Here is a 26,176-nt window from a genome sequence, read left to right as displayed (position 1 = left end):
TATTCATGTATTATTACCTGTGTCTATTGACACTATGACAAGACTTGCAATAGAGAAAAACAAAGGTATTGTATTACATTACAATTGATGAAGTTATACTGCATTACAGTAGATGCACACTTCGAGCAAACTGAACAATGTCTATGCCTAGATTCAGCAAGTTGTTTTTGAAGTTGCATTATTCTTAAGACAGGTTTTGTAATTTTCGTGTTGATCCAGAACTAGGCTAGATAAGATTAATTTTGAGGTTCACACGCCACATTTTCCAGCATGAGTGACCTGCGTGACAATTACAGTGGGCAAATAACAATAGGAAATTAGCTTTATTAGCAACAAACGTTGTTTAAAGGAGCTTGGCTTTCTGCTAACAGCCTTTCCTCACTCAATGAGGATAATTTCCTTTCTTGAATACAGATCATTATGCTCATCCAACTGGAACACTACAAATCCAACAATTAACCAGCCACTTCTCAGGGTCACAAGGGCTGCTTTACACAGGATTAAGAGTACGACACGGCACAAGCATGGAATGAGACGACTTTATACACAGCACCATGAGTTATTGAGGTCAAGATTTAGCACCTAAAAACATTCTGGAACGTCGCTAGCCAGTGAACACATATCCGTTTATTAATCTATACCCATAATTTACAAACACTATAATAAGATATGCATGATACATTTTTGATGCAGTCATTCGTAAATTCTGTTATATGAATGAATATGAGCATGGTAATTTGAGCCACGAATACATTTCAAGCAGTGTTTGTTTGAATAGTCACATATTTGTCCCAGCACTAATTAATATGATTAGGTTCATACCTTCATCTGATCAATGTGATTCCCTGACAGTTTCTGGAGTGTTTTCAGACAAAATGGACTGAATAAAGTAATGCTTGTTGGTATGCTCTGTACAGGGGAAAAAGATTAATAGATTAATGCAGATTGAAATAAGGAAAACAGGGAAAGACAAGCCCAACAATAAAACTAATCTCACTGAACAAAATCATGAATCTATACCAGCATGCCCTCCAATAGCAATCAGGAAATGATTTGAGGAAACTTGAGAAATTGCTTTGTGTAAAGGAGGTGTTTTTAAGTCAATTAAGGTATTTGTGTAATAATATCTTTCTTCAGGCATTTTAATAGGCAGTGAAGTGGAGGGAAAGACACTTCTAATGCTGTTAATGCTGAGGGCAAGTATGTGCCACTCATCTTCGGGCCCACAAAAGAGTTTCCTGAATCGATGGACTCTAACAGTGATTTTTTTTTTTTTTAATCCTAACAATAAAAGTAATTTACACAAGACAAATGAAAAAGATCAATAAATATTTCATTACTGGTAAAAAGCACAATACCAATTGTTGCATTTGCTGATTGACCCAGTTAGCGGGCTCAGTTTTGGCACATTGACAAACTTAAATGAAATGCTATTTGTGTTAACTTTGGTGATACTATAATAGCTTGTAATACTGTATAATGTTATACATGAGTGAACGTTTGAATTAAAACTTAACATTTGTCTACAAGTCTTTCTTAATGTTTGTTTTTGTGTTTTTATAGTTATGAGTGGAGGCAGTAATCTGCATGTACTGTGTGTGTATTAGGCTTTTCCACTCAAGAGATATTTGTTGCACAACTTAAAACCTTGCAAGGTTTGTAATTATATGTTACCAGAACATAAAATATTTCTGTTCCGTGCGGACCCAGGAGGGATCACTCTAACCATGTTTTTTTTTTCTTTTCAGTTTTACCTATTTTGAGAAATATTCACTGAAGGCTTTCTGAAGATTGGGATGCTGGGCAGTCTGATAGACAGTCACGCTTTTCAACGGCACACCTGCAATCAATAATACTTTGTCACAGCATGTACTCGTCTTAATTCTTCTGTGACTTTAATAACCATAATTATTACCCTGCAGCAAGTCCATAATCAAGAATCACTTTTAGTGATTGGAGATGAAAACTTTTGACTCCCTGTCGCACGAGGGTTTGCGCACGGCACGGTTACAAACAGCACAGAAGTTATGTAATGCATTCTTAAGGAATTGCCAACTATGCTATAGATGCTGAGTTAAAAGCAAAGGTTAACAACTACAAGTCTAGTTAATGACTAATTATTTGCCTGCCAAAATGAAATCCTTTTCATTTTAAAAAACAAAAACAAAAATCATCCTCTCTAGTCCCCTGTGGTAGACAGGGGAAGGTGAGGTTATATATCTTTAAACCTCCCCTAATCCACTGCCAATGTCAGCTCTTCGTCTGCAGCCACCTACTGAGGTGGGGGCCGAGACTGAGCATGGAAATGTTTAGTTCTATGAAACTACACTTGATTTAAAACAAAATGCTTGATAAACTACAAGACAAAATATATATATCATTATATATATTATATATATATATATCATATATATCTATATATATATATTTCGTAACATATATAATGGTAATAGGAAGTCTCGAAACCCATCTTGAAGAGAAAATTCACTAGGCGTCCCTTTTTCTTCTCCGTTACTTTGTTTCAACTGTGGAGACACCTTTATTTTTATTAAAATGTTTTTCACATTTAACATTTCTCTCAACATTATAACTATATACTACTATTCGACTACGTTAACAGTTGACCTAGATATGTATGGAAGAGAATGTTATTGAAGATTATTTTGTGACTTCTAACGTATATATTATATATATATATATATATATATATATTATATATATATAGGTATATATATATATATATATATATATATATATATATATATATATATATATATGCATATATGTACCTGAGAGAGACTTCCCGTACTCTGGACTTAGTTCCAGGAGATTCACTGAGACAGTCGTTAGTCGTCGACGCTACGTACGATGCATAGTTCACCCCCTAGCTCTGTAAGTCGCTTTGGATAAAAGCGTCTGCTAAATGACAAATTAATAATAAGAAGAATCAAATGCTTAAAATTGATGTATGGTATATGCAAAATGTAACAATTCAAACAACTTACTTTTACATATATAGTCGGAGAGCTTATCTGCATTTCGTGTATCTTCACCCTGAGGGTTCAGGCCAACTTCTTGAAATAAAAATATATTAACAAAGGAATACAATTATATTTACAGAAGTTACCATCTCAGGACATGGGTGAAGAAACAAAGCTGGAATACAGCCAATGAGAGTTGCTTTGGGTCAACTCCAGTGTTATACTGGATAACATTCACTCAGATTCTGATTAATGGAAGGAAAGCAGTGCTTTATCCAAATGATAAAACACCCCAGAAAATTATTTGAGTTGAAGAAAGACTTATTGTAAAAACATTTATTTTAGTATTACTTAAATGTTTACTGGCCCCCAGTTGACATTGCCTGGCTGAATTTGCTTTATTACAGAATATACTTATAATATTAAATAATAGGAGCTACCTAAATTATTTTATGTAAAGTTTATTTAAATTATTAATGTTCCCTGATCCCAAAGATATGTATACTCTGTTCTAGTATTCTGGTTAATTCTGTATACTATCATTTTTTTTGTTGATATTGACAGGACTGGTACTATTTTTGTACTTGAAATATAGATCTCTATGTTAGATACAGTATGTATGGCTTGCCAAACACTTACAATACACTTCTAGACACACTGTAAATGTTCCTTTACTTTGCTACTAAAACGAGGACATCAAATAAGATTGTTTTACTGCTTTAAAACCAACAAAAGATGTGCAAGAACAGTCATATCTTAAAGGGCAGGAGTGTAAGGGTTACATCACCAAACAATTACTATGAGCTGTCAACTAAACAGCAAACTGTTGCTTGCTGCAAAACAATTCCCATGCAAATTAAAATCTACACTAATCACAGTGAGGGATTTAAACAGGATATAGATGCCTGGCACAGCCGAGGTTTGTTCAATTATCAGATCACCAGCTAATGCGTTAAAGGCAAGAGAAGCAGTCTACTGTGAAAATTAAATTACTGGGGCTGAGCAAATAACACATGGACTTCAACAGGAGAGCACCTATTAACACTTGAATCTCCTAACCTCAAAGAGGTATCCTGTAAAACAGCATCAGAATTAATTTACATGACAGGTTCAGATTAGACCATGCACAAATATGCTTTAATAGAGGCACAATTTACATAAACATTGACATTACAATTACAGGTTAAGTATACAAAATTTATACCTGGTTTATAAATACCTGGACAAAGAAAGATCAGGATAACATGACATTAGAAATGCAACTAATCTATACTACCCAACACTGTTTGCAGGGTAGTCAGTGGACATTCAGAAACGAAATAAAAAAATTATAACTATGCCACCGGAATATGGAGATGCTGAACTCAAAATGGGAGCAGTTGCAGTCTACCTCTCGTTGAGATATGTCTTAATTGCTCCACTGCTCAGTAGTGCTGAATAGTTGAACTGTTGAATCCAAATAATATAATTCGGAAAATAGGGAGAATGTAAAGAACTGTGATCAATAATACAGCACATCAAATAAAAGGTATAGAAACCAATGAAATCACCAGTGTTAGACCTACCCAAAGAGGATGTGGCTTTACTCACAACATAAACAGATTTAGCGTTCCATTGATCCTTCAAGACAGAAATTGCATCACAAGCATGCCAAAGAGTAAACAAACAAAAAAAAGTTCCTGTTTTACATGGCTGATCGCAATGGATCTCTTGGAGCAACACAGACACAATTAAAATGAACATCCTTTGATGAAACAGGAAAAAATGTTCTCCCACCACTTAATATAGTAAAATTAATTTAGTAAAGATTGTTCCTTCAGATGTCTATAAACTCGCAACACAGAAGTGAAGACAACTGCTTAGCAATTCTCTCTCCTGCAGAAGAAAAGTCAATTTCAATTATTTTAGACCAGCAGCGAAACTGGTGTTGATGATAATAATATAGATTTGTATTTCTAGTATATTGCTAATTATACTGGCAGTGTTACTCGGTGGGAGAGTGACAGATCTTTGGGGCAAGAAACTTTTGTACTCCTGTCAGCCTATCTATAAAACTGTACAAACAGTGCTGACTGTTCCAAATATAGGGGAATATCAGCTCTGTTTATAAACTCCCTTGATGGGTGGAATTAAAATGCAGGTGATACAGATGTGCTGTAGATTTAACTTCACATTTAGTGAACTGTTTTATTTTTTTATGTCACTCAATGAAATGTGAGATCTTGAGATCCACAAGATGGATATGTAATGTACAGAGGTGGATAGAATATCAAAGAGACTTTGCAGGGCTGTGGAATATATTAACAAGGAGCTGTTTTGGGGCTAAGCCTCACAGGCAGGTGCAAGGTTTAAAATGCTAAGGAGTCCACTGCATTAAGGACAAGGGAAGGATTACTTTCCATTCAGAAAGTTTTAAAGAGCCGGTGGGACCAAACAGAAAGTTAGTTAAGCAGGTGCTTAATATAAAAAGTTATAAAGCACCTCTCTGTTGTAGAATAAACGTTTTTGTTTTGTTTTGTTTTTGTTTAAGCATAAAATCAAAGGTCAAATTACAAAAAAGACTGTAAACAGCTTGTTATTTCTAAGAGGAAACCCCTTTTGTTGCAGCTGGGTTAGAGTGTCAACAGTATATACAGTGCCTATAGAAAGTCTACACCCCCTTTCAAATTTTTCACCTTTGTTGCCTTATAGCCTGGATTTTTTTTTTTTTCAATTGTCTACACATCCTACCCCACAACTTCCAAGTAAAAACAATATTCTATAAATTTGTAGAAAAATTATTAAAAATAAAAACTGAAAGAGCTTGGTTGGATAAGTGTCCATCCCCCTTGTAATAGCAATCCTAAATTAGCTCAAGTGTAACCAATCGCCTTCAAAATCACACTCCAAGTTAAGTGGCCACCATCTGTGTTAAATTGTAGTGATTCACATGATTTCAGGATGAATTCAGCAGTTTCTGTCGGTTCCCTCAACTGGGTAGTGCATTTCAAAGCAAAGACTCAACCATGAGCACCAAAGCGCTTTCAAAAGAGCTCCGGGACAAAGTTGTTGAAAGGTACAGATCAGGGCATGGGTTTAAAAAAATATCAAAGGCCTTGAATATCCCTTGGAGCATGGTCAAGACGATTATTAAGAAGTCGAAGGTGTATGGCACCACCAAGATCCTGCCTAGATCAGGCTGTCCCTCCAAATTGGATGACCAAGCAAAAAGGAGACAGAGTGGCTACCAAGAGGCCAATGGCAACTTTGCAAGAGCTACAGGTTTTTATTGCCAAGCCTGGTCAAAGTGTACATGTGAAAATAATATCCCAAGCACTCCACAAATCTGGCCTGTATGGTAGGGTGGCAAGAAAGAAGCCATTAATTAAGAAAGCCCACCTTGAATCCCGTTTGAAGTATGCAAAAAAACACTCAGGAGATTCTGTAGCCATATGGCAAAAAGTTTTGTGGTGTGACAAAACAAAAATGGAACTTTTTGGCCTAAATGCAAAGCGTTATGTTTGGCGCAAACCCAACACAGCGCATCACCCAAAGAACACTATGAAGCATGGTGGCGGCAGCATCATGTTATGGGGATGTTTCTCATCGGCAGGCACTGGGGCACTTGTCAGGATAGAAGGGAAAATGACTGGAGCAAAGTACAGAGACAAACAAAGTACTTGAGGAAAACCTGCTGGCCTCTGCAAGAAAGCTGAAACTGGGACGGAAGTTCACCTTTCAGCATGACAACAACCCAAAGCACACAGCCAAAGCTACACTGAAGTGGCTAAGGAACAAAAAGGTAAATGTCCTTGAGTGGCTCAGTCAGAGCCCCGACCTAAATCCAATCGAAAATTTGTGGCATGACTTGAAGATTGCTGTCCATCAACACTCCCCAAGGTACTTGACAGACCTTGAACAGTTTTGTAAAGAGGAATGGTCAAATATTACCAAATCTAGGTGTGCGAAGTTGGTAGAGACCTATCCCAACAGACTCACAGTTGTAATTGCTGCCAAAGGTGCTTCCACCAAGTATTAACTCAGGGGGGTGGAGACTTATCCAATTATGATCTTTTTTAATATATACTTTTTTTCTCAATAAAAACTTTTTTTCACCTTAACAGTGTGGCGTATGGTATGTAGATAAGTGGAGAAAAAAAATCCTCATTTAACTGCATGAAACTCTGAGGCACTGACACAATAAAAAAGTTCAAGTGGGTGTAGACTTTCTATAGGTACTGTAATAGGTTGGTGGCACTTTCTTCTGTCAAGTGGCAATGATTACTTTTCAGAGGCAGGTGAAAAATCACCAGTGTCCTTTCAGTAACATGACTCAAGTGAAATACTGGCAGATGAGTGGGGTTATAAGGTATTGGCTGTGTTGAACACCAGAGACACCTTAACTCTGCTGCACAGAACCCTAGCAGATAAAGACTGCAGGAAACACAATTAGGTTATACCAGCTCAAGTGGATTAAATCATAGTGTATTTGTTATTGTTTCCTGGTTGCTAATATAGTTTCCATGTGCTTTTGAATCTTTAAATTGAGTTGCCAGATTCAAAACATGATTATTGGTGCTGGTTTGTTGCCAAGTTTACATTACTGCCTAGCATTTAACAGAAAAGTGAAAAAGAAGCATAATCTACACCAGATACAAACCAGCAATGGAACATGACAATTCAAAAATAAAAGCTAAAGCTTCATGTATTGTAATAATGTTGCTGAAGCTGACACCCTGGGATCCTTCAAGGAGCTGCTTGATGAGATTCTTGGATCAATAAGCTACTAACAACCAAATGAGCAAGATGAGCCGAATGGCCTCCTCTCGTTTGTAAACTTTCTTATATATGTAACTAATACTTGGGAGGACACTATAACTAAATTAGAAGGCTCGGGGAATCCACTGTACCACCTCATCCCTCATATTAACTTTCTATGTTTAAGATGGACTGACTCCTTATTTAAAACGATCGCCTGACAAGCACCGATTGGCTAAATCGACTCCTCTTGTTGGTAACTTTTCTTACGTTCTTCACTGAATGCACTTAACGTTAAAAACAAAAGAAACATGGTCAATACTGCCATCTGCTGGGCATACACAAGTAAGGCTTTTTGGCTTATGAAAACGACTGTAGCATTTAAAAACCACGTTTACCAGTAAGGTAGAGACAAAACATGCTCTAATAAAAATAGAAAATGTGTTTAGAAACGTAAACATGCAGCAGGAATGAAGTTAATAATAATGTTGTCTTATAGATAATTAAGGCATTCTATACTGTAACTTGTGAGCTTTCCTCCCTCATATCAGCATCTCCCACCTTCTCTTCTACCGTTCTGTTCTAGACACAGGCTCACAGCTTCCACTGCTCTGGGGCTGCGAAACATGAGCCCACCATATTTATCTGGGTGTGACAGCTGGAAATTAAAAAAAGAAAACCTTCAACATTCACTGCAGATTTTTACAAATATATATATATATATATATATATATATATATATATATATATATATATATATATATATATATATATATATATATATATATATAAGCTGTCCTTGTATCAGGTTGGAGTGAGGGGCTGGGCCACCGTGCTGACTGATTGTCAACAACCAGGACTCGGAAGGATTCGTACCCGCTTCCCCGCATAGACGAGTACCTGGACCCTGTGGCCGGGTCATCGTGATTCTCGTCTCTGAACTTAAGAAGTGGCTACTGGCAAGTAGCTCTTGCCCTTAAGCCCGGCCCAAGACAGCCTTTTCGACTGGGCAGGGCCTGTGGTAGTTTCGGGTGATGCCGTTTGGGCTCTGCAATGATCCGGCCACATTTGAGCGGTTGATGGAGCGAACCCTAGCCGGTGTCCCACGACGGAGCTGTCTAGTCTACCTGGACGACCTGCTGGTGCATGGCCCCAGGTTCAAAGAAGCCCTTGTATCCCTCCAACAGGTGCTGCAACACTTGGATGCAGTGGGACTGTTGCTTCATGAGGAAGCTTTCCTTGGACCCCGGGTTGGGGGTCAAGGCATCCGCACATCCTACTGCCGCCAACCAGCGACAGGTGAGGGCGTTTCTGGGGTTGGCCTCGTATTACTGTCAATTCGATTGCAGATAAGGCACCCCCCACCGAACCGGAAGGGCGAGGTGTTTCTGTGGGGCTCTGACCTGTAGGCGGCATTCACTGAGTTAAAGGAGGCATTGACTTGTACCCCGGTGCTATCTCCACCCGATTCCCAGGTTGCCATTCTTGCTGGACACTGATGCCTCTCCCAATAGGGACCTGAGGGGGAGTGGGTGCTTGCCTACTACAGTCGGAGTAAACCAGAGACACGGTACTGCGTCACTCGTAGGGAGCTGCTGGCAATGGTGGCGGGGGTGCACCAGTTGCCACTCCCTGTGCGGCCTCTCTTTCACTGTCTGCACTGACCACACAGCCCTTCAGTGGTTACTGACCTTCCAGGAGCTGGAGGGCCAGGTTGCTCGGTGGATCGAGCAACTACAGCCCTTTAATTTCACTGTGCAACACCGAGCAGGGATCCGCCACGCCAACGTGGAGCAGCCCGTCGGACTGGGTGGCACCACCCCTCTGGTTGCTTGCAGGCAGTTGACCACGACCAAAGCAGCGGAGTGGCGACATCTGCAGGAGCGGGACCCCGACCTCCTCCCTGTCCTGGAGTGGGTGGATCAGCAGCAGCGTCCGCCATTGCCCGGCTGTCTCCGGTTGTGAAGGGACTCTGGGCAGTGGTCCCACTTGGCCGTGCGGGAGGGAGTCCTTCAGTGTCGCTGGGAAGCCCCAGCCGGACAGAAAAGCTGCTGGTAGGTGGTGGTGCCCAGGGACCTTCAGGACACTGTGTTGAAGGCACATCACAGCACCTCTGGCACTTTAGAGTAACCAAAACCTTGCAGGGACTTAGGTAGAGCTTTACTCAGGGCGATGCCTCAGTGATGTGGCTGAGTACTGCCGCCACTGCAACAACTGCACAGCCAGGAAGGGACGGGCAGATCAATCGCGAGCTCCCCATGGAGCAGATTGGCAGATCCCCCACTCTGAAAGAGGGAATCACTTTGTCCTGGACTACTTTTCAAAGTTGTACAACTTCTGAATTCAGCTTTGTATTTATATACAGTAGATGCTGCTTAATGGTAGCCATCAAAAAGTTGTCATTATCTGAAGGTTGTTAATAAGCGAAAAATCATAGTATAGGATTGGTTCCTGTAAAAATGTAAACAACCAAAAGTTTTCTTTGTCAGAGTTGCTAATAAGCGGCATCTATTGACATAGTGTCTGATGATTTGAATTGTGATAAATATAAATTGTTTCGGACAAAATAGATCAATACATAAAATGAAAAATAACATGAAACCTAAAGTTGCAAGTATCATACATAAATAAGGCCCCACAAAAAAAGGTATAATAATAATAATAATAATAATAATAATAATAATAATAATAATAATAATAATAATAATAATTATGGAACCAAAAAATAAAAAATAAATAAACCAGAAATTATATCTCAATAATTATTCAGGTATTCTGTATATCTCTGTTTATTCAAATATTCGTGCTATGGATTAACTCTCCCTTCAGTCGCCGTATTGTTGTTCCTTCCAGATCCCGCCTCTCTCGTCTCAGTTTCAAGAAGTTGTGAAACGTAAGCCATTACGGCTCAAGCAGAGTGTCAGCAATGGGTCTAAGAATAGGAGAGATGGAGCCAACATGGCGGACGCCAGGGCTCAGTTTCATAAGCAGCTCTCCTCTATAAATCTCGTTCCTACGCAGATGCCTGAGCCCTGCCTTCTTCCTCGTGTTGTGTGTGTTTGGAAGCATGGCGTCTTTGGCAAAAAAACGAGCATTGGGAACGGGAGAGGAGCCGGAGGAAGACCAGGAGGAAAGCTCGGATGAGGGGATCGAAGGTGACTCCGGAGACGACGACAGTGACGGTTCTGATGAAGAAATAAACGAGGTATTTACCCAGTGATACAGTCGGGCCTTCTGAAACTATTCACACGATGCGTGTGTCTCTGTTTACTTTTCTGGAAGTATATTTCCCGACTGTATTGGTTTGTTTTTTTCGTAATCAAGGGGTCTAGTTACAGGTTAAGCGAATACCTAGAATGCTGCAGTTTGTTTACTGTAGTTTTTTTTTTTTTTCTTTTTACTTGTATTGTTAAACTATTGTCACGTAAAACAAAGGCTAACGATAGCAATCAATACCCGGATAACAGAAAAAAACTTCTGTCGGTGTTTACAGGATTAACCTCACAGACCAACCTAATTCGCATCCCAGTATTATGTCTAGAAGTGACCATCATTGTCCCAGGCCAGTTCTCACCCCCAGTATTCTGTCCGGAGAGGGTGAACATTTGCCCAGTCCAATCTCCCCCAGTGTTCTGTCCACCCCCGTTTGAATTGGGTCAGTTCTCACCCTGGGGTAAAGATTCACCGGTGTTATGCCTAAGTGTTACTGCCAAATAGTGTCACCAGACTGGAGACACTATCAATAGAAATCAACCCTTCACAGATTACATGCCCACAAAGTACTGTGAAACACGCAGTGCATTATAATGTAACGTACAAACGAACATGGACATATTAGAATATACATATATATATGTGTGCGGTTATGGGCGATCTGCTGGTTCTCGTTACAGTTGTCAGTTTTAAGTTAAACCAAGTAAATAGTGTACTCCATCAACCTGAAAAAGTTTACGAACAATATTAACCTATACGCGTTGGAAGACGTCTGCAGCACAACATGTAACTCATTAATTATGACAGGTTACAATAAGCTCTGCTTTACTTACTTAAAACATAACCATGCAGTCTTAAAATGTCCAAATACATAGCTGAATTAAGTAAAACATACCTAAAGGGAAATTGACGGCAGATTTCCAAACATCTAAGTTAATCAGTTTTGCGGCAGATTTCCAAACTTCTCTACTGTTACGTAAAGATGTTTTAATAAGTTTAAGTTCTAAAGTGAAGTTTTCCGAGTACCGCCTTGTACTTTAAGGGAATTTACCCTCGGATAAAAAAATGAAAAATATTTTCTAATGCAACAGGTTATTTGATTTTAAAAGACTGACACTATTTGGCAATGAAAATGACAACTTTACAGTAGGCATGCGCAGATGAATTCGTATGCGCACAAACTACAGAAATGACATTTATGCATAACACAGGGGTGAGAATTATCATGCAACACCTGTGCAGTGTAGTGTAATGTTCCATTGAGAGTGCACGTTAGGGTTAATTATATATGTTTGTGTGTGTGTGTATTTGTTACATGATACAGCTTCTGTGGATTGGTAATAGTGTGTTGGGATGTTTTGCAGGAGGTAACTGTCGACTTTGAAGCACATACAATATCCGACAGCGATTGTAACGGGATCAAAAAGCTTTTGAAACAGGTGAGTCAAAATTAAACCTTGAAGATTTTAAAACTACAGTACTGTACTCCTACTACATTATTGCAGTACTACAAGAAAAACACCTGTTCACTTCAATAAAAATGTGGTCAGGTGAATCTTAATTCCAAAAACAAAGTTTGCAGATTTTCTTTCATAATTTCAATACAGACATTGACTTTTTTTTTTTTTTTTTAATAACCAGAATGAGATGTCACTGTTGAATTTGATAATAATGCATAAGGTGTACAGTGTAGGCTTATTTTAAACTTTTTTAATGTTTTTTTTTCTTCCCAGCTGTTTTTGAAAGCCAATATAAACCTGTCTCAACTGACTGATCTGATAATCCAGCAGAAACACATTGGAAGTGTTATCAGAGTAAGACGAGATTGATGTCATGTTGTTACTGCACCCGCAATCAACAAGTGTGCAATAAGCACAACTCAAATTCGACATTAAAAACGCATTTTGTAACATTGATTTTTTATTTTCTTTAATATACTTGATCTCTCTCTCTCTGTGTGTATGTGTGTGTGTGTGTGTGTGTGTATATATATATAATATAAAAATAAAATATAAAAAAAAAAAACTGGCTGCGATTTTAGTTTGAACCCTCTACACTATCACATGTATTGTTTTAATAATAGTTGTGTATTGTGTAAATGTTGTTGCTTGTGTCAGAGTATTGACTTGTTTTGTGTGTGTGTGTGCATATATATATAGATATATATTCTTTACTATGCCCTCAAGTTATTTTTATTTTGCAAACCTTGTATTTCTTTTTTTCTTCCTTCCAGCAAGCTGATGTTCCAGAGGACAGTGATAATGATGATGATATAGATGAAGTCTTTGGATTCATCAGTCTTTTAAATCTGACTGAAAGAAAGGTGAGTAACTAGATGAACAGAGTGTATTACATTTACATCACCTTTTGAAGAGCAAGATGCAAATAAAAACAGTGACACTTGTTTCTTTATATTTAAATGCTTTGAAAGCTAATATTTATTGTATATCACAGTTAATCTAAAACATTATTAACTCTTAATCTATCAGCATGACAATCATTTTTATTACCCTGATTTAAAGGTAGATATATCTAACTCATTGTTTTGCATGCAATTTCAAGGGCTCAGAGTGTGTTGAGCAGATTAAGGAGCTTGTGCTTGATCACTGTGAGAAGTGCTGTCCCCCGAGCGTCGCTGAGCAGCTAAATAAAATCCTGAACGACACCACAAAGCCTGTGGGCCTCCTGTTGAGCGAGAGATTCATCAATGTGCCACCGCAAATTGCGCTGCCCTTGCACAAACAGCTACAGTAAGTATTGCTTCCTGTTGATCGTTTTCTGACTGCTTTCTGTATTCTCACTGGGACGGGGTGCAAAAATGTAATTTTCCTTAATTGTGCAGTTGCAATATTTTACCATGAGATGGCACCAAATCCCTTAACATAAAAGATGAAAATCCTTTAAAGCAGGGATTTCAAACAAGGTAATTGTATGCAGTCTTCCAAAGGCTGCGGCTTAAATTTGGGTTGGGATTTCAAGTTTTCTTTTCATATTCTTGTATATGAAGGGTGCACAAAGTTACTGTTTGTCATGCAATCTCTGTTACTTTAAAATGTAAATTGGTGAACCATCAACCTTTTGGAAAGAATAGTAAATGTTGACTGGGTAAATAGCTTGTTTTTATTTTACCACCCTATCATTCCTCGACTCGACAAAATAAATTATGATGTTCTGTTTGTGTGGCTTGTGAAGCAAATCTCAAAATTACCACGTGGCCCTTGATTTCAATTTGGTGCCCCTTTTTAAGGAGTGTAGAATTGTGAATGCTTTGCTTTTTTGCCAGCAGCACAGACACAATAAAGTTATTAAGGAGTGTTCTCAGTAACAAATATTCAAGGTCCTGTATGCAGCCAGAGCACATTGCTGTCATTGTCTGGAAGTTCTGCTGAAGGTTGGCGTGACTGCCAGGGGATATTGAACCTTAGTTTTGAATTTGAGCTATCAAAATTAAAAAAAAAAAAAGTGTGGTATGTGTGGTTTTTTTTTAATGTTTGTTTATGGACTAATTAGAAGTCTGATAGTCATGATACTGTTCGAACGTTGCTTTTATTAACACCATAGAAAAGTTTCAAGCAATTTTTTTTTTTAAGGTCCCAACAGGGACCAGTGTGGCATAATATTGTAAGAAGAAAAAACATTGTTTGTTTGTTTGTTTGTTTTAGGGAGGAAATAGCAGAAGCCCAGCGAACCAATAAACCCACTGGGAAGTGCCATTTTTACATCATGATAAGCAAAACCTTCAAAGAGGCAGGAAAAAATAACAGCACACTAAGAGGAGGTGCACCAAAGAAAGAAGAACTGCAATTTACGAATGCTGAGGAGGAATTCTTTCACGAGGTAACTTTCTTCACGATATAATTGCACTTGTGAGCCAGATGTGTACACATTGCAGTTGTAAAAAGGTAACATGACTTAGTTGACAAATCAATTGTATTACTCTGCAGTGCAAGATTGTATGTTTGCCTTCTATCTTTGTTCATCATAATCAAACACTTACTGTAAGTGTAATAATATTACTCTTATTCCCTGCAGCATGCAGCTGTAAAGTTCAACTACTCTGTCCAAGAGGAAAGCGACTCTTGTCTTGCTGGCCGATGGTCTTTCGATGATGTTCCAATGAAACCTTTCCGTACTGTAATGTTAATCCCAGCCAAGAGTATTGGTCCAATCATGGAAAAACTAAGAGAGTACCTGTCCATATGAAGGTTACCTGGAGGAACTGTATAACGTTTGGAACACAATGGTTTCTTACCTGTACATTTGAATCATTTTGTTTATTTGCATAAACCAGTTATATTAAAAAAAAAAAAAAAAAAAAAAACACCCAACTCTGTACACTGTTTTTTGTATTGGACTCCCAAGAAGCTCCAATAAATTGACCTTGGTGTGTGTTTAATCCATAATATTTACTTACCATTGTCTGCGTGTAATTTGTATTTCCATGCATGGTAAAACTATTCAGATTTTAAAATAATTTAATATTCCACAAAACTGTACATAAAGTATTACATTGTTACAAAACAAACTTACATACAGAAAATTCTCCTGTAAGATATCCTTGCCATTTTGAAGTAAAAAAAAAAAAAAAAGTAGTTTCAAAAGATGTTTTTGTTGCAGATTGGTCTTGGAGTACCTCCATCACAAAAGCACTGTACATTCTTAGAACAAACAGTACAGTACCATTTTATCCCCAGCCCAATTTACCAGGCTTTACTGAATAACACATCTTTCGGAAGCCTGGAGTGTTTGACATTCCTCTGGGGTTTTATGAGTGAGTGTTTGAATGTTCTGTTGCTCCTCTTTTTTGCACTGTGCTGAAGAAATGTGGTCAATGATAAGCTGCAGCATCTCTTTGCTTTCACTATGGGGAAGGTTATAGAAGAAGTACTGTGGAGCCATCTCGATAAACCTGAAGAGAGAAAGATGTTATGTTTTACATGAATTTGGTTGCTCAAAGCTTGAAAAGGAGGTTGAGGCTAAACCCTTTGCTTTTTACTCTGACAGGAAAAAAAATAACGTAACAGCTGCAACATTAAACTTTGCCCTAGAATATATGGTGACAGCATGTCGCTTGTATATTTGTCAGCTGCTTTTTAGAGTGATAGATTTGAACAATAAGGGGAAAGTGACATGGGGAAGTACCAGCTACTTATTAACCATCTTAAGTATTATACTGTAACTATATAGTTACCGCTTTTAACACCTGGTGATGAGGTCTCAAACAATTTCCTTCAGATACAATTTGCTTGTTTATGTATTATGTAAATACTTAATTATGTAAAGGTTAAAGTTCATTTTAACCTGTAAAACCTCAGATCTAAAACGAGTCCCCCGTCCTGCTGCCAGTTTTAGCAAAGGTTGAAAACAAGCATTCACTTACATCTCGGGTGATATTTCTGTGACTGTTTGAACACAGTTGTTTTCCGAGGGTGTGTATTCATGGAACAGAACCCACTCTGGAAGTCCCAGTTTCTCTGCCTTGGAGCCATATACTGAGAAAGGATGCAGCTGGGCTACGTGCTTGTTTGTTAACATGAAGTAGTTCCCAGAACCATCTAAATCTCTAGCAATCTGAGGAGCAGAGAGAAAAGGTACATCTGCAAATCAGAGCGTTACATATATTTGTTAACACATGTTGCAGTAGTACACCCTGATCCAAACGCAATAACAACTAATTATAGCAGGGGTAAAATATACATATTTTTGGACTTCAGGAATGAATATGAACCAGAACAACAGTATTGGTAGCTGATTTACAAAACAACCAATTACAAATGCATCTCCTACATACATATACCACATGTGAGATAACTAACAGATTTGCAGGCATCAGATTTTAGGTCATGATAACATGACTGGCTGAGCTTTAACCTTTTGTTCAGCATATAACAATTAAGCCATTTGGGCTTCATAGTGAATAGTTATATGGCATTTGTGTAAAGTTGCTTCTACAAAGACTGCAGTGCTGTTTAAGCTCTTTAAAAAGAGCTAATCTGCTAGATTTGGCTTTTGTGAAAAATGAACAAATGTTTGCGCATTTCCCTACAAAATGATCTGCCTTGACTTGCCATTGTGTTTCTGCAGAAAGTCTCTTATTTGTATTTACCTGCATGAAGTACCCAGACAGCAGCGCTCTCTTTATGTTCAAAGTGTTGCTTTTTGTTCCAAAGGAAGGCTCAGAGATGGGAAGTTCAATACGTTTAATGATATCTCTCAGCTCAGATCTGATGGCATCAGCTGTCTGGAGAGCAGTATGGCTGAGAAAATAATCTTGGCACCATTTCTCAAGGTTGAAGTCTTAAAAAAACAAATATTTAAAAAAATTAGTTGAGTGTATATTACGCACACACCATTAGTGCAAAAAAAAAAAAGCTAAATGTTTTTATATAAAGGATATATTTAATTTACATCTGGATGTAGTAGTTAACCAGTCTTGTCTTGATTTCATTTGATGGATATTTGTACAGTGGGGGTACCAGTGGTCCGATTGCTGGAAGAACGGGCACTCAGGAAAATGTACTCACGTCGACTTTGGTTATAGGCATTGTAGACATTAATGAGAGTAAAGTGATCCCCTTCAGAGTGCTGGAACTTCATGTGGCAAGTGAGGGCCAGCTGTTCTGAGCCAAGAGGAGGCTCCAGGAAGCAGTTTGGAGCTGATAGAAAGAGAACAGGGACAGGGTTAGCACATACAACTACACTAACATGAAATGGTATGTATAGCACACCCTTTTCTCCAAAGCTGACAAGCGCTTCAATCTATAAACAGATTGGAGACTCATAATTTAATTAATGTGCAATATGTCACTGGAGAGAGGGCACCAAGGGTTATGATTCTTAAAATGATAATTCTATCATGGATCTAAATTAATAATAGTTTCAATTAATGTAATCCCTCAATACTCTTGCTGCCCCTGGTTAGTTATCAGGGTGTTAGTTTAATACCTGTCAGCATCGCTGCTATGGTAAGCATTTCGTTCACACAATCAAATTCACAGGAGGCCAGCAGAGTCTTTGCCATCTGGGGATCAAGTGGGAATTCCGACATGATGATTCCAATTTCAGATAGGTTTCCATCATCATCCAGGGCAGCCAGGTAATCCAGCTCTTCCAGAGACTGCATTAGACCTTCCGGATCTGGCGGAACGATAACACACATTGTTTTTATATCGGTTAAAAATATTTTACAACACTTGGCACCTGAGTGAAATAAAAAAAACAAAGTGGCATCAATAATCTATGCATTAGAAAACCAACACCATCCACATGATTACTTCTCAACCCAATTTTTTTTTTGTGAATTATAAAGACATCCACACAACTAAAGCAACCTTTCCTACTGAGACCATGATGCAGCTGTTGCTAAATTTACTGTCGAACTTCATGCCTGTTCACTGAATAAATCACCAAGTTGAATATTTAGGAGTATCATAAAATAAACCACAGACAAGCCAAACAAAAACAAGTGCCAGAAAGAAAACTAGTTTTGGGGCTAACTCTTTAACTCCTAGTGTTTCTGAATCTTTCATACACAGCCAGAGTTTACAGAAGTTCTGTCAAATATAAAAGCAGTAAGGATTCCTGACCTGTATTAAAAACACTGACTAGAGCACTTTAAAAGAAGGGTATTCAAGTCCAAGGTCTAGTATGGGCCATACAATGGAAGCCCATGTATTGCAAAACATAAAGCTTAGACCTGAACATTACTTTAGAGCTTCCTCGCCTGTGCAATACAGTTCATTATTAATTTAACAAAACCGTAAAACTGCATTTACTTTTTAACCTATACTTTTAGGTTATAGACTAACTTTGTCTCCATAAATGCCCCTTTTTTAAACCAAAGGGGTCCTCTTGCTGAGGGCTAAACCTGTGCTCTTCCAGTTCATTGTGCTGATGGCCTGACGAAGCACAGTTATAATCGCTAACAAGTGACCCCTTTACGTGGTCTTCTGCAAACACGCAGTGTTTGGAAAGTTCCCAGAGTTAGCTTTTCCCACGCAGAAGTGGGCCTCCAAGTCCTAACAATGGGGACTGGCTAGGCGCTGTCAGAGCTACTAATGTACGGCTGAGGGGTTTGGTATAACAGCCAGGAGACCAACAGGCCTGGCCTGTCTGTAATTACAAGAGATGAAAAAGACTGGACTGAACAGTCTAGAGGTCTGCTGATTAATTTGAAATGCAATGTGCCACAGCCCCTGAAAAATTGCGCATCCCAGATAGTAAGCAAGCCAGTTTAATCAAGGCATGCCATTACAAGGTTTAACCTTGGTGATTTTTTTTTTCCCCTGCTATGAATGTTTCCTTGTTTATTTGAATCACATGCTACAAAACATGGTCTAACTGTTAGAGTCTAACAGCTTGTGTCTACTTAAGATACGTTCTTATATTCAAGGACACAGTCACATCAGTGAGCTTTCTGCAAGCAAAATGCATTGCCTTTCTACAGAAAATGTGCTATTCCGAATGACCATATAGGAATTGATGGTTAGGCTCAAGGTAAATAACATCAGTTGTAAAACATGTACAAAACTAAATACATTTTTGTCCAGGGGATTACACTTTCAACAAGTTACCTTTTTTATCCCAGTGTGCTTTTTAAGAGTTATTTCTGAAGTATCTGCATATTTTACAATAAAGCCATACAGATGCACTTGCTATTGATGTACCTGGTCTGTCCAAGAACTCGCAATGGCCCAGGCCAGCAATGTCCATCCTTTTTAGAAACACCACCATGGCTGTGAAGTTTGATTCCAGAATCTGAGGAGGAGTCTGATCAGGTAACTGCATCTCTTCCGGGTACAGGCAGAAACACTTCCCTAAATGAAAAAAAACAAGTGGACAATACTTTACAGAGTGTTTTGGTTCTATACTTGCGTATTTACATTAACTGTATGGCTTGCACTGTACGTACTGTTTTTGTTTTCTTGATTGGTGTTGGTTTGTTTCTATGACAACTTGTGACCCTTATAATGCTGCATTGCTCTGACAATTTATATACAGCTTCATTATGGTGAGTGAACCAAACAGGCAGAGATACAGGTTTTCTAATCAAATCGTTTCAGCAAAATAGATGTTTTTCTATAGTTTATAAAAGTATATGCTTATGGGTTTCAGTAGATTTGTAATAGTCATATTTCTTTGAAAGAAACACTAACTGCAGTTTAGGTTTTCTGTTACTAATAACCAGGATTTTGACCAAATGTTTTCTTTAACTGAAAAGATGGTGTAATAAAACATACATTATACCAGAATACTGTACATTAAGATAATTAATCCATAGGCACCCTATTGCAAGCTTTTCCAGTTTAAACTGGCAAGTGCAACTCACATTATACAGCCAGGCACACCTTTTTACACATCAAGTGAAAGAATTTTGATGTATTGGCTCCTCCCTGATTCTGTCAGTGTATAGCTCTATGAGCACAATTACTTGCAGCTCCACATTTGCGTGACTTGCCATGTTAGGCAAACACTCTTCTAGTTAAGGATATGCAAAACATTTCAAATGCAATGCTGCAGATACATGGCTAACCCCGAATTGTAGGTCACATGGTCAGATTACTGCTAGATCTTTGGAGCGATTTTGAATGTGCAACATGTGAAGTGATCAGGTACCAAGAAGAAGCAGACTTTTCATTTACAGCAATTGAAATTATTCTGTGAAAGTGTATTTTCTAGCACATGGATCTGTTCTGGATCATCTACAGGTTTCCCCTTGGCCTCAAGTTCAGTCACAGTCTACATAACGACATTAATCTCCAGGAACTGCTTACTCTTGTGCAAGCAGATCTTGGCAAACTCTAATCCTCCACTAATACAACAATCCCATATCTGTTCCTCCTCCTTCAGGCTGTGCCTAGTCTATAGGCTTGTGCTAAAACAATTCTCCGGGCTGAAGAAATGGTAAACTAATAACAGCACTGGAACCAAGTATCTGTGGTGTCTGTGGGCCCTGTGCATGTGTTGCATATGGAAATGCATTTCAATAGTCGTGGATGGTAATGGGATACACAGGTACAATGCAACAAGTTCACCACTGTAGAGAACCTTTACTGGGATATCTAAAGCTTTAAAATCTCCAAAATGAAGTGAATCGGCAGCATGATTTGAAATTAGTAGTTGAAACTCATACCTGTTGTACCCACAAGCTGCCGCCGTATCTCAGCCTGGCTTTTACTGATTGGTCGCACTACAAGGGAGTTGGCTCTGATCCTGGGATTGTAAACCTAACAAAGGGACAAAAAATGAGAACTCTCAAAGAACCAATAATATTACAAGCTGTACAGAACAGAGAGTGAAGCAACTGGAGGTATTGTAAGGAAATCTAGTTGAGGTTTTAACACCCAATATTGGACATGCATCATGGTCCAATAATCCGCATAAATACACTATTTTAATTTGCTGTGAATCTGTAGCACCCAGAGTACTGGTACTGGACCCAATCCTCCAGATGAAAGTGATCACTAGAAATATAAATTCTTCACTCTGGAGTATTCAATTTGAACCCCTTCCGTGCACCTCTCTGGCTAGAATGCTTCTAAATGATGACTCGGATAAAACAAGAAATACTTTATAATTGTTTTTATTCCAAGTAGGCCTTTTTTCTGTGTTTTTGATGGCACAAGCTCCTGGAAAAGTGCATGGTTTCAATCATTAAAGCCTCCCAAGATGGTTAAACAGATCAGGGTACAGGTCATGCATATCCTCTGTATGACAATTACTGAATACACATTATACAGTTTGGTGGTAAATCTGGGCTTACTAGCAATGTACTGTAATAACTCAATCTCACTCACATTTCTCTTCTCAATGCCCACGTCAATAATGAAGTTCACATTGTTGATTGCCCAAGGCAAGTCCTCCCCCTTGCTGGTAGTCAGGAAGACTCTTCTAACGTACGGTTTGCTGCTTCTCTCCTGCTCCTCGCTGTGTCTGGACAAAAATCCACCTTTCCCTGGGATCAAGGAAACCGGGACTAGTATTCCAAGATCTGGGCTCAGATTAACAGCCTCTTGCCTGATGATATCATGAGCACTGTCAATCTCCTAAAAATAAAACAAGTGAATTTATAATCATGTGATAAAGGAAACAGCCACCAGCAAATCAAGATGTGGCCAACTTTTAGTGAGATCACAGTCTGCTTTGGGGAGAAAAACAAAACACAAAACCAGGCCATAAGCCAAATAACATTACAGTGAATAGCCCTTAATCTTTAATACAATATACAATGTCACCATGTTATCCAGCCACTGAGTTTGGCTTTAAACATCCTGAAACTGCAGTTTTACAAGTTTTTTGTTTGTTTGGTTTTTTTTGTGGTGGGTTTACTTTATTTAGCTTTCAGTGTTATATGCTATAGAACTATCATATTATTAATGATGGCTTGTTTCCAAAAAGGCGACCATTGCTAAGTTGAAGATGTGTTGTTCATATTGTATGTCATTTACGCTGGGGAGTATTTGGCTAATGAAGTACAGTTACTCTAGGTTCCCCCCATACAAATTATACAGCACCAAACAGTTGATAAGCCTGTAACCTATATACTTCTGCTGGTCCAAAGTCAAGTAGATTTCAGTAACTTTAAATTCCCATTTTATTGAAATGAAATGGTGGGACATTCCTAGAATCTTTTTTTTTTTTAAAAAACACTTTCAATTGGATTTTAAATGTTTTTAACAAGCTGGGAAAGCAATGCTGCTAAATATTTTTTTTTTTGGTTTTAAAACTTTACCTAAGAAAATAATTAAAAGTTTGAATATTCATTACCTGGCTAGAAGCCAAAAACAGAACAATGTCCCCGTCCTCCTTTGTGTGATGCATTTCAAACACCAGTCTCACTGCAGCATAGAAATGGTCCTTGTGGTTGCTATTGCTGTAAACCACCTCTGTTTGGCACTTACTGTCCACCCTTATAAGAGGAGCGTTTCCATAATAAGCCTGTAGTTTGCTGCACATGTGGGGAGCAGTGATTACAACAACTCTGAGCTCAGGCCTCTGGAGCACAATGTCTTTCAACAGCCCTAGTAGCACATCAGTGGAGACTGTCCTTTCGTGAGCTTGGTCAATGACAATGACACCATAGTGCTCCAAGAGAGGGTCAGACATCATTTCTCGGAGCAGCAGATCATCAGTACAGTACCTGTGGAATATAAAAGGAATCTGACTTAAATGGTGGATATTGCTAATTGTGACTACTAAAGCCAGAGCATTGTAGGTCAATAAAAGTTTCAAAATTAAAATAAACATTAGTCATTGAACTAAGCCACAAGAAAGGAGGGTGGGGCAATTAAAGGTACAGAAATGACTTTTCAAACCTTAATAACTTCACCTTATGGCCCAGGTCTAAGATGACGATAATAATAATAATAATAATAATAATAATAATAATAATAATAATAATAATAATAATAATAATATTTGTCAAGCCCAGAAGCCATCAGTCATTCACATAAATGACTGTCTTTGCCCAATACCAATGTATTATTATAATTATTATTAAGATCATCTTCATTATTTCCTTTCTGTGTTTTGCCTGTGTGTTTTCTTTGTTCACACTCCTTCCCCCCCATCTACTCCTTCAATTCTATTGAAGTTTCCATACTCCCAATATCATTGCCTTTTTTTCAGTCAACCCCCCTGAAGCCAATATAAATGTTAAAGAGTAGCATATGGGCTGAATGCCCAAGCTGAACACACTGCAGCTGCAGCCCTCTCAACCATTGTTCTTCATTCTTTCCCCGCGACAGCTCCTGCAAAGAGGGTCAGAGGCAGGATTAGATGCAAATTGGACAGACCTCAGGACGGTGTCGCTGGTGCAGCAGCTTTCCAGTGGGACGACATAACCCACTTCGTGTCCAATGTTGACATCCATCTCGTCTGCCACACGGAGTGTGAGGCCCACTGCCTTCTGCTTGTGCACCTGGGTGCACACCACCATGCCATGCTGGTAGTGAACAGACAGGCAGTGCTCCGCACACCACTGAGGGATCTGGGGTGGGGGGTGGGGGGACGGACACAAGGGTTAAAAATAGCTGAGCTGAACAGGCAGCTGTGGCGGGCTGTCATCAACAGCCTGCAAACTGAAAAGCCTGTTGCGTAGCTCAAAACAGAAATTCAGGATTTTATTTATTATGCATTTCTCTGTATTTAAAGTATTATGGATTTTCTTGTTACTGCATCTTGCAAAGCACTTTGTGATGGTGGTCCACTATGAAAGGCGCTATATAAAATAAAGACTGATTGGTTGTTATTTAAGTTACCAGTCTCTAGACCTCCAAACGGCTACAGTAATAAAGCGTCCTTGAGTCTGGTTGGCCAAGAATTACTGGCCTCGATATTCTGGGCTTTCTTTCAAATTAACATTACTGGCCAGGGCATTAATATTTCATATGGTAAAAATAAATAAATACCGGCCACTGTCTCTCCAAACTAAACTACACAGTCATGACAGATCAATATACAGTACAACGAGGAATATTTGTTCACATGATAGAACTAATTTAAACAAGACACAATAAAAACCTACTGTTACAAAGTATAACTTTTACAGCAAATGTAGCCTGCAGGCAGCCTAACTAAATTACAAAAAAAAAGTGCTGAAAACGGTTACTCTGTAACTGCTAAAGTTAGGGTAATGAAATAATTACCGACACCCTGCTATTTCTATTCACCGTCCATTAACACCCACATACATGTAGGCCTAGACGTAGATCTTACCTTAAATATCTTCAGTCGACTTTAACTAAACCCTAAGGTTTCCATGTAGCAACATACAACATGATTATATTAGGCTAAATTTAAAAGTGTAAAACATATACTAGTTAGATATAGAGAATATATTTAAATATTTAAATACCACTTTTTGGGCGCGAAAGTAATCCAATAGAATATTGTTTTGTATGATACAATAAAAAATAACATGCGTTGTTTAAAAAAAATGAAACACGCATACAAGTTATTAATTGTTTTGCAAAACAAAATGTACAAAAAGTTACAGATACGAAGTTTAAAGTTACATAACATTCCAAACTATTAATCAAAGTAGTGTAGGGTACACTGTACGCTACCCCTACACGTTGAATCTTGAGAAGAATGTATGCAGCCGACTCACCTGAGAGCTTTTGCCAGTTTTTGCTGCCCCAGAGACGATCACAAACTGATTCTTGGCCAAACTGTCCATGAATTGACGCTTGGCCTCCCAAACTGCGAGGCTCTTCCTTTCCTTGAGTAGCGTGTAATACCGGGAGGAATAAGGCAACCCATCGAATTGGTTCAGTTCTAATTCCTCGCCGAAATCTAAAGCCCCATCCTCTCCGACTACTTCTGAATCAAATCCATCAGATAAATACGGTTCTTCCGATACAGCGGAGTTCTCCGCCATGTCTGTAGTTAATATGTAGCTGTAGTTATGCCAAGTAAGGAACGACGAGGGAGTTAAAATAAATACTCGGTTTAATTAATAGTATGTCCAGGCTCAGACGTTTACAGTCGCATCGGGGTTTTGAGTTTTCGAGAAACACCTGAAGCAACACTAAAAACAATCACCGTCAATCCACGCGCATACTTCAGCTTCGACCCTCCGGCTCCCTGAATTTATTTTTTTTTTTTTTTTTCAGGATACATACATTGGACATCGTCTGTAATGCCAAACAAAACAAAACACAATTCTAGCTTGGATAAATATCACTTGCAAGACAGCTAAAGAAAAAATACACCACGACGGATCACATGTTTTTTTTTTCTTCCTTTCTTCTATTTGTCTTTAAGAAATCTGGGTTAATGTTTTGCCAGAAGCTATTTGTAAATCAGTCTCTGTGTCGAACATGAGCAGGACTGTGAAACTCTGCCCTTTGTCACACGTGCCTGGTCACCGATGAATGCAGCTCTAAAGAGGCGAGATACTATTGTGACTGTGAATGTTGTCATGTGGTCACTTAATCCCACAACAAAAGAATTTGCAAAGAGATGCAAAAGAACGGCAGAAGGTTGGACGGCTAAGTGATGCTCAGTTATCATATGCATCAATGGTAAACACCTAAATGTTAAAAGTAATACATTTAGCTCGTTTTTAGGGCAGATTTAGGGCATTTTGTCTTTTTTTTTCTTTTCTTACCCTAACAAGTCATAACTAATCTGATTTTTTTTTTTTTTTTTTTTTTGCACAAACTAGTACTTTAATTTACAAAAGTAAATTAAATTTTTTATTTAAATAGTAACCTTTTTGTATAGTTTTCCAGAACTAAAGA

The 26,176-nt window shown here is 38.4% G+C and overlaps 2 protein-coding genes across 2 annotated transcripts; one reads left to right on the top strand and one right to left on the bottom strand.

Annotated features, from left to right (window-relative positions):
• Positions 1–10,722: 10,722 nt before the first annotated feature.
• Positions 10,723–15,340, top strand: LOC121322015 (BRCA2 and CDKN1A interacting protein). Its single transcript, XM_041261445.1, has 7 exons — positions 10,723–10,923; positions 12,296–12,370; positions 12,665–12,745; positions 13,165–13,254; positions 13,494–13,681; positions 14,594–14,768; positions 14,964–15,340. The coding sequence occupies exons 1-7, from the start codon at positions 10,786–10,788 to the stop codon at positions 15,132–15,134; spliced, it is 918 nt and encodes a 305-aa protein (XP_041117379.1). The 5' UTR covers positions 10,723–10,785; the 3' UTR covers positions 15,135–15,340.
• Positions 15,341–15,429: 89 nt separating this feature from the next.
• Positions 15,430–25,784, bottom strand: dhx32b (DEAH (Asp-Glu-Ala-His) box polypeptide 32b). The gene is made up of 11 exons (XM_041261444.1): positions 25,042–25,784; positions 23,726–23,919; positions 22,698–23,070; positions 21,728–21,976; positions 21,064–21,157; positions 19,598–19,747; positions 17,877–18,068; positions 17,456–17,587; positions 17,038–17,228; positions 16,312–16,502; positions 15,430–15,840 (listed from the first exon to the last, which is right to left on the bottom strand). The coding sequence occupies exons 1-11, from the start codon at positions 25,309–25,311 to the stop codon at positions 15,642–15,644; spliced, it is 2,235 nt and encodes a 744-aa protein (XP_041117378.1). The 5' UTR covers positions 25,312–25,784; the 3' UTR covers positions 15,430–15,641.
• Positions 25,785–26,176: the final 392 nt, after the last annotated feature.

Source organism: Polyodon spathula, chromosome 10 (assembly GCF_017654505.1).
Source record: "Polyodon spathula isolate WHYD16114869_AA chromosome 10, ASM1765450v1, whole genome shotgun sequence".
NCBI lineage: Eukaryota > Metazoa > Chordata > Actinopteri > Acipenseriformes > Polyodontidae > Polyodon > Polyodon spathula.
The sequence above is the reverse complement of the archived record's forward strand: the minus strand, read 5'-3'. Positions and strand labels throughout refer to the sequence as shown.

Coding starts and splice junctions, on each gene's coding strand:
- dhx32b (XM_041261444.1), bottom strand. CDS start 25,311: ATGGCGGAGAACTCCGCTGTATCGGAAGAACCGTATTTATCTGATGGA. Junction 23,071..23,725: donor ACCAGCGACACCGTCCTGAG/GTCTGTCCAATT, acceptor TATATTCCACAG/GTACTGTACTGATGATCTGC. Junction 21,158..21,727: donor TGGGCATTGAGAAGAGAAAT/GTGAGTGAGATT, acceptor TCCCTTTGTTAG/GTTTACAATCCCAGGATCAG.
- LOC121322015 (XM_041261445.1), top strand. CDS start 10,786: ATGGCGTCTTTGGCAAAAAAACGAGCATTGGGAACGGGAGAGGAGCCG. Junction 10,924..12,295: donor CTGATGAAGAAATAAACGAG/GTATTTACCCAG, acceptor GATGTTTTGCAG/GAGGTAACTGTCGACTTTGA. Junction 14,769..14,963: donor AGGAGGAATTCTTTCACGAG/GTAACTTTCTTC, acceptor TATTCCCTGCAG/CATGCAGCTGTAAAGTTCAA.